This window comes from Habropoda laboriosa, unplaced genomic scaffold (assembly GCF_001263275.1).
Source record: "Habropoda laboriosa isolate 0110345459 unplaced genomic scaffold, ASM126327v1 scaffold61, whole genome shotgun sequence".
Lineage (NCBI taxonomy): Eukaryota > Metazoa > Arthropoda > Insecta > Hymenoptera > Apidae > Habropoda > Habropoda laboriosa.
In genome coordinates, this window is record NW_017100203.1 from 1,347,917 (window position 1) to 1,356,016 (window position 8,100).

At 45.4% G+C, this 8,100-nt stretch overlaps 2 protein-coding genes across 2 annotated transcripts in view; one reads left to right on the forward strand and one right to left on the reverse strand.

Annotated features, from left to right (window-relative positions):
* Positions 1 to 863, reverse strand: part of LOC108570526 (sialomucin core protein 24-like) — a 1,909-nt gene extending 1,046 nt beyond the window's left edge. Inside the window, exon 1 of the mRNA XM_017932399.1 lies at positions 679 to 863. Coding sequence (XP_017787888.1) covers positions 679 to 745 — 67 coding nt within the window. The 5' untranslated portion in view covers positions 746 to 863. The remainder of the gene's footprint in view (positions 1 to 678) is intronic.
* Positions 864 to 3,952: 3,089 nt separating this feature from the next.
* Positions 3,953 to 8,063, forward strand: LOC108570525 (toll-like receptor 7). Its single transcript, XM_017932398.1, has one exon. The coding sequence runs from the start codon at positions 3,954 to 3,956 to the stop codon at positions 8,061 to 8,063; it is 4,110 nt and encodes a 1,369-aa protein (XP_017787887.1). The 5' UTR covers position 3,953.
* Positions 8,064 to 8,100: the final 37 nt, after the last annotated feature.

Sequence of the window (8,100 nt, forward strand, 5' to 3'; positions counted from 1 at the left end):
AAGTAACATAAAATGTTTATCTCTTATTTATTTCCTTCATAGTAAAACAGAACTGACTATTTCAAATCTTTATTCAAATTTTTTTCAAATGCAATGATACATATTTCATGCAAAAGTTTATCTTGAAGAAACATCAATATCAATAAATAATTAACATTTACATTAGCATTAACATGAACTATAAAATAAAATTTAAATAAAATAAGATTCTGCCAGAAGTGTTTAATATTACACTGAATTCAATAAAACTGTACAAAATAACTGTATATGTATAGTGAACTTAAGTAATTTTTTATACTTCCATCTACACTGCAAAACTTCCTGCTGTACACTTAATAACGAGAAACGTAAAATCAATAATGGTAAACTCGTATATGAAAAAAGCCGTTATTAATTAAAGGGCCTAAATAAACCATTAAATAAAGAAAGGATAAAGTGAAAGAATTTTCGGTACGCGCATGTTTCTGGAAACATCGAAAAATAGCAGCGACCCGTCTTGTTTGACGCGATACAGACGAACGTTCACATATAACGTACTACGTAAAATTAAAAATCTGCACGAGATTGTTATTTCGTATTTATTACACTGTTGTTCCTTAGGAAATTTTCAAAATGAAAATATTATACGTATTGATAGATATTAAGAAAGCAAATAAGTTACAAAACGTTATTACTTACCATTATTATTCGCAATGCAGCAGACTGTTGTAGCCAACAGAATACAAGTTACATATATTAATCTCATTTTAGCGGTCAAAATGCGAACAATTTCAATAAACACGTATATACGATTTTCAAAGATGTCAGATGTTGACGAATGGATTCCCCGCTACAAACGAGCCAGAGAAGAGTGCAACGTAAGCTTCTGCTGAAATTGAACTGGTCTCTAGCGTCGACCTCCACCAATTGCAACTGTACGAAGACAGTAGCGACGCTCCGCCAACTTCACTTTTTAAATATATTCCCTAGATGGCTTACGTTATGCTCGTATGCTTGAATTACGTTACAAAATGTTTTTGATCAATTATTTAAAAAAATATGGAAAATTGGTACGCTGATACCATAACTTAAATTTAGACTTTAGAACAGTAATCTATATGATAATATTAAATTCTATATAAATCGATTAAATAAATATATATGTATAATTCTTTCAAAAGTTAATTACTGTACAACATTGTAATATAAACATAAAATATTATAACACAGACGAGGTAGAGAATAGACATATCACTTTATGGGACTTCATACCCCATGTTCTGAAATACCGATCGTGTAAAAAAACAGAGGTTTTGTTATGCCCTCTACGATTTGAAGTGGTGAGTTTAGGAATTACATACAATCCAACCATCAAAGATGGTAAAATCAACAGATGTAAGAGATCCTTTTTTGTTAAATCCGCGTGTAAAGATACATATATTCATACATATATTGAACTGTGGACGATTTTTCGATAACTGTAGAACGTGCGCATGGGATGAATCATCTAGTAATGAAAACTTACGTTCCCACATTTTTTATTACAGTATAATGGAATATTATCAATTTGTGAGATTTTGTTAATGAAAATGAGTCTAAATGCCATTTTGTTAAAACTGCTCTTAATTACACGTATTACAATTGTAAAATTTATTGCTTATATGGTATAATCCACAAAACCTTGGTGATTTCATGAAGATCTAATAAAAACTATAAACATCTGTCACTGAGCTGTTATACGAGTTTCAAATGTTGCTTATTTCTGCCCTCTATGGTTCGCTTTTGATATAATATGATCTTTGTCGCACAGAATATCAGAAGAAAAGCGAACAGAACGCACAATGCCTAAGATTTCGTAACGTCGAAAGCGTAATAGCCAAAACGCATCCTACATAAGACGGTTTCACATTTGACGCGCGGTTGCCACATTTCTATCACTGCCGTGTCCGTCAGTATAAACTCAATATGTATTGTTTGTATATCGAAATGTTCTGCTTCATATGGTAAACTTACTTTTGCGCGTTACCTAATTGGTTTGCGAAATAATCTTTTATGGGTCATTCGGACGTTAATTTCCAAGTAAGTCGTATGCAAAACATTTATAATATTTTTTGTCAACAAAAAAGAACAGAAAAAAATAGAGGGAAGGTTATCAGAATAGAGCAAAATTGTTTGAAAACAAGCAAGCAGCATTCATGACCGGTCGGTGAAATGTCAAAGCGACAAATATGAACGTATTTGTAATTTTCGAATAATAAACACAGCCATTTGTATTAAAAAGTAATTATTTATGAAACTCGATCTCTCGTTAGTAAAAGGATAAGAAAATCATTGATAGTTTCACGGATGATAATTTTTTTATGCAATCAGAAGGCGAATAAAATAGGATAAAAAATATGTTACCCCTTGTATTATTTTGACCTCGCATTATCTGATTTACCATCTAATAAAATTCTTCGACAATTCGTTAATATGAAAAAAGTTCAACGTTAAATATCAACTTATATTTATATTTTTATTGCAAGAAAGAGAAATTTTACATAAAGGGGTAAATAAATAGCTGGACATTTGGAAGATCATGTATTGTAAGTAACGACAAATACTACACCACATATTAACTGATAAAAGATTACTTTCTTTGAAAATAAAACGATAGAACTTTTCTATCCATCTAATGTGTATTATAGAACCATAGAATTATCAGATATCCTGTCACGTACTTTATTTGTAATTTCATAGTAACATTTAGTTCAAATTCCAATCACTAGTAATGTTGTAATCTTATTCCTTGCTGAATCGGTAACGTTAGAAGCGACACGAAAATGGTAAGGGGGCTCTAGAGCCCCCCGCGGCGTGAGACAAAAAAATGCATTGGATGATAGGTCTATTCCGCACCCTCGTCTGTGATTGTAGTTCCTTTAAAAAATACATGTGTTTTGAAACACGAAAAAATGTGAAGTATACGTAATTGCTTGTCCAGCTAGTTACGTTAAATAAGTTATATAGAATACGACAAGTACCATTGTCAAAGATCGATACTAATTTTTCACGTGGAAAGACGGTAATTTCAAACGATGTCGCATAGAAAAGTTAAAAAAATCGAAACACTTGGCAAATTGTTTGCAACAGCCAAATTGTAGAAAAGCTTGCACGGTAGAAAATTTTGAAGTAGCATCGATTAAAGCATTCTCTAACAACTTGGCATATATAATCGTTATAATTAGGGTAGAGAAAAAGTGCACCAATCGGCAACTAGCAACGAAAAACCGGTGCACATACCACAGCGCATATGTACGTTACGCTTTACATTCTGTTCTTATTCGTGCCGGCTCCTTTGCAGGATATTCTAATAAAGTGGCGCGCTCTACCGTTAGAGAGAGAAATCGAAGAGGAACCTAGTGCTTGATGCGAGGCGAGTGTATGGTAGTGCACGGTCGCTTCGCGTATACGGGTTGCACGGACTGTTTTCGTTCTGTCGTTTCGTTAAAGCGTGCTCGTACTACTTGCCGCGACAGTGTGTCCACGTCGAAAGATTAGCGCGTAGAGAGAGGCGTGTGTGATAACGGTGGGCGAATAGACGAAAAACCAATTCCGAAATAAAAAGGAAACGGTCGGAGCGGCGAGGGTCAGTCGAAGAGACGTGCCGAAAGGATCGCGAGTGACAAAGAGTGGAGAGGAGCGTAGGGCAGGGTGCCTCGCCACCAGGCCACGAATAAAGGGCAAGAGAAATGGGCCGGTCCGTACTTACGTGATAGGAGGTGCATGAGCGCGCGCGCGCTCGCACTCGCTCGCGTGTGTATGTGCGTGTGTGTGTCATCGCTGTGCGAGTGTGTACGTGAGAAAGGGGTGAGAAAGGGTGAAGAAAATAGTTTGGCTAGATTTGGAAAGTGATAGAGACGACGTCGTCGTGGATCGGTGGTCGGTCTCTTGGCTAGAGCTAATCGAAAAGCCGCGCGCAACCGTCGTCACGCAAGATGACAGCGAAGTATGTTTTTATGACGCTGATCAACGCGGCTTTCCTTTGCCTGGCATCCACGATACTCTCCGAATCGGCTGGGGCATCTTGCAAGTGGTTGTCCGAGGGTGGTAACGACACGCGGTCCGCGGACTGCAACCTACGCGTGTTAGATCCTGGCGCAATTACAAGCTTAATCTCCTCTCTCGACGGTGCTCTGAAATTAAGGATACGGTGCAGTGACGTTCATCATTTCGAGAGCAGCCTTAACGCGCAAAGCTGGCAACGTTTGACCAGCTTGCACGAGCTCCACGTGCATGGGTGTAAAGTGTTACGTATACAGGACGGTGCGTTTCAACCTCTTCTCGAGCTCAAAAGACTGACAGTGCAAACGTTCAACGCCATATGGGGAGCAAGCCGTTTTCTCGAACTAACCCCAAATTCTCTCCTCGGTTTGCGCGAACTTCACACCTTAGAGATTATCGAGAGCAACGTTCAAGCGTTACCGGTGAATCTACTCTGCGGACTGGACAATCTGCAAACGTTGAACCTGACGGGGAATCGTTTGCGCGACATGAACGACATCGGTTTGAATCGCCGCGACGATAAGTTACCAACCGACGGTACAGAGGAGACGTCGTGTCGCGCTGACATACGGTTTCTAGACCTCTCGCGTAACGATATCAGCCGTCTCGAAGAAAACAGTCCGCTGCTCGGTCTGCGCCAACTCCAAGAGCTCTACCTACAGAGAAATCAGATCCTCGAAATTGCAACCGACTCGCTCACCGGTCTCTCCGCGTTGCATATCTTTAACGCCAGTTGTAACTCGTTGGAATCGTTGCCGGAAGGGCTGTTCGCCAGTACGAGGGACCTTCGACAGATACACCTGGCGTACAACGAGCTGCGCGACCTGCCCAAGGGGATATTCACTCAGTTGGAGCAGCTGCTGATTCTCGATCTAGCCGGGAATCGACTGTGCAGCGATCAGGTCGACGAGACGACGTTTCTCGGTCTGATCCGGCTGATCGTACTCGACTTGTCTTACAACACGTTAACGTACATCGACGCTCGCATGTTCAAGGATCTGTTCTTCCTTCAGATTCTCGATCTACGGAACAACACGATCGATCGGATCGAGAGCAACGCCTTTCTACCTCTCTACAATCTACACACCCTCGAGCTCTCCAACAACAAGCTTCACACCGTGGGAGCGCAGCTATTCAACGGTCTGTTCGTACTGAATCGACTCACGTTGTCCGGCAACTCGATCGCGAGCATCGACCCGCTAGCGTTTCGCAACTGTTCCGATTTGAAGGAACTGGATCTGAGCGGTAACGAGCTTACGTCCGTGCCCGACGCCCTCCGCGACCTCGCTTTGTTAAAAACCCTCGATCTAGGCGAGAACCGTATCAGCAATTTTTACAACGGCTCGTTCCGTAATCTCGATCAGCTCACCGGTCTCCGTTTGATCGGCAACGACATCGGCAATCTCTCCCGCGGCATGCTCTGGGATCTCCCGAATCTACAGATTCTGAACTTGGCGAGAAACAAGGTGCAGCACGTCGAGAGGTACGCGTTCGAAAGGAACAGTCGTCTCGAAGCGATACGACTCGACGGTAATTTCCTCTCGGATATAAACGGCGTTTTCACAAGTATAGCCAGCCTATTGCTCCTGAATCTCTCGGAGAATCACATCGAATGGTTCGACTACGCCTTCATACCAGGCAACCTCAAGTGGCTAGATATACACGGGAACTTCATCGAGAATTTGGGCAACTACTACGAGATCCGTGACTCGAAGGTGAAAACATTGGACGCCAGTCACAATCGTATCACAGAGTTGTCCCCTTTGTCCGTTCCAGCTAGCGTCGAGCTGTTGTTCATAAACAACAATTACATCAGCGTGGTGCGACCGAACACGTTCACGGACAAGGTGAACCTGACCAGGGTGGACATGTACGCGAACATGATCGAGATGATGGAGTTGACGTCGTTGCTGTTGACCAAGGTGCCGGAGGAACGAGCCCTGCCGGAATTCTACATCGGTGGCAATCCTTTCAACTGTAACTGCTCGATGGACTGGCTGCCCGCGATCAACAATCAAACATCGACCAGGGAGTATCCGCGCATTATGGATCTGGACAATGTGATGTGCGGCACATCCGGGCCACGCGGCGTAGCGATAGTGTCCGCCTCGTTGGCACGATCCGAGCAGTTTCTCTGCCGCTACGAGGCCCATTGTTTCACCCTATGCCAGTGCTGCGACTTCGACGCGTGTGACTGTGAGATGACCTGCCCGGCCGGCTGCAAGTGTTACAACGATCGCACGTGGAACACGAACGCCGTCGACTGTTCCGGATTGAACGTGGACGAGATACCACGTCGGATACCGATGGACGCGACCGAGGTTTATCTGGACGGTAACGTGTTGCGCGAGTTACAAAATCACGTCTTCATCGGCCGTAAGAACATGCGCGTGCTTTACGTGAACGCGAGCGATATCGAGTCGATACAGAATCGCACGTTCAACGGTCTGAACAACCTGCAGATCCTCCATCTCGAGGACAATCGGATACGCGAGCTGAAGGGATTCGAGTTCGAGCGTCTCTCCCATCTCCGTGAGCTCTATCTCCAGAACAATCTGATCGGGTTTATCGGTAACCTGACGTTCCTGCCGTTACGCTCCCTCGAGATACTGCGATTGAGCGGTAATCGATTGGTCACCTTTCCTGTCTGGCAGGTCACGCTGAACGCACGACTGGTCGAGCTGTCTCTCGGTAGCAATCCGTGGTCCTGCCGTTGCAAGTTCTTGCAAGAATTGTCCTCGTGGGTCTCCGATAACGCGCACAAAGTGGTGGACGCGAGCGACGTTTGGTGTTACTACGGCGGTGACGCCAGGCCGGCTTACCGGCGCAGATTGAACGTGAACGAGACCTTATGCTCCGATTATTTCTCTCAGGGCGGAGTGATCGAGAGTATCATGGTCTCTGATTACCTACCGCTGGTAGCCGCCACGCTGTCCGCTGTGCTCGTGCTTCTCTTGATCATAGTCCTCGCGTTCATATTCCGAGAACCGGTCGGTGCCTGGGCGTACTCCAAGTACGGGCTACGATTTCTACGCACAAAGCCCGGCAAGTCGACTGGAACCGCGACGATGCCGTCCGCGGCGCCTATGACCGCCTGCTGCGACACCGACCGCGAACGCCTCTACGATTGTTACGTCTGTTACAGTCCGAACGACGAGGATTTCGTGCTGCACTCGTTGGCGGTAGAACTGGAACACGGCACGGCAGGTCTAAGATTGTGTTTGCATCATCGCGATCTACCGTGCGTATTACGCGCCTCCGCGCCCGCGGTCGTCCTCGAAGCGGTGGACGCGTCGAGGCGCGTCTTGATCGTGCTCACGCGTAACTTCCTGCAAACCGAGTGGTCCCGGTTCGAGTTTCGAGAGGCCCTCCACGAGGCTCTGCGCGGCCGTGCCGCACAGTTGATCGTGGTACAGGCGGGACACGCGTGTTCGGAAGTGGAGCGAGATCACGAGCTACGGCCCTACCTTCGTACCGCGTCCGCGATACTCACGTGGGGCGAGAAGAGGTTCTGGGAACGTCTACGGTACGCGATACCACCGGCGAACACCATGGCCGATATATCGATGGAGAGCAAATCGTCGCCGTTGGTCTACAAGCGTAACATCAACACGTACACGTTGGACGGCGTCGGCAGCGAGAAGACCAGCATGTCGACGTTACGGTCACAGGAACGGCAACGAGCGTTGTTCAAAGACTCGTCACCGACGACCGCGTTGATGTTGCAACACGCTCCGCCCGCTTATTCCTGCGGCACGGTCTCCGTGCCGCAGCAACAACAACCGCCACCTTCGTCACCGCAGCCGAGGCTGACCGTCAATCACGCCTACCGAGATGCGGTCAACGTACCAGGTAGCAATCTCATCGCGACGAACACAACGATGAGCAGCGGTAGCAGCGAAGATCACAGAAGACCATTGTCCGAGCACATATACTCCTCGATCGACTCGGATTATTCCACGCTGGAGAGAACCGCCTGGAGACACCAACAACCGCCGCCTCCACCGCCGCCACCATCTTCCGGTCAAGCGTATCTCGTCTAGCTCTGTTCGCGCGTCTATAAGATTCCATTCTGCTTGT

Coding starts and splice junctions, on each gene's coding strand:
- LOC108570525 (XM_017932398.1), top strand. CDS start 3,954: ATGACAGCGAAGTATGTTTTTATGACGCTGATCAACGCGGCTTTCCTT.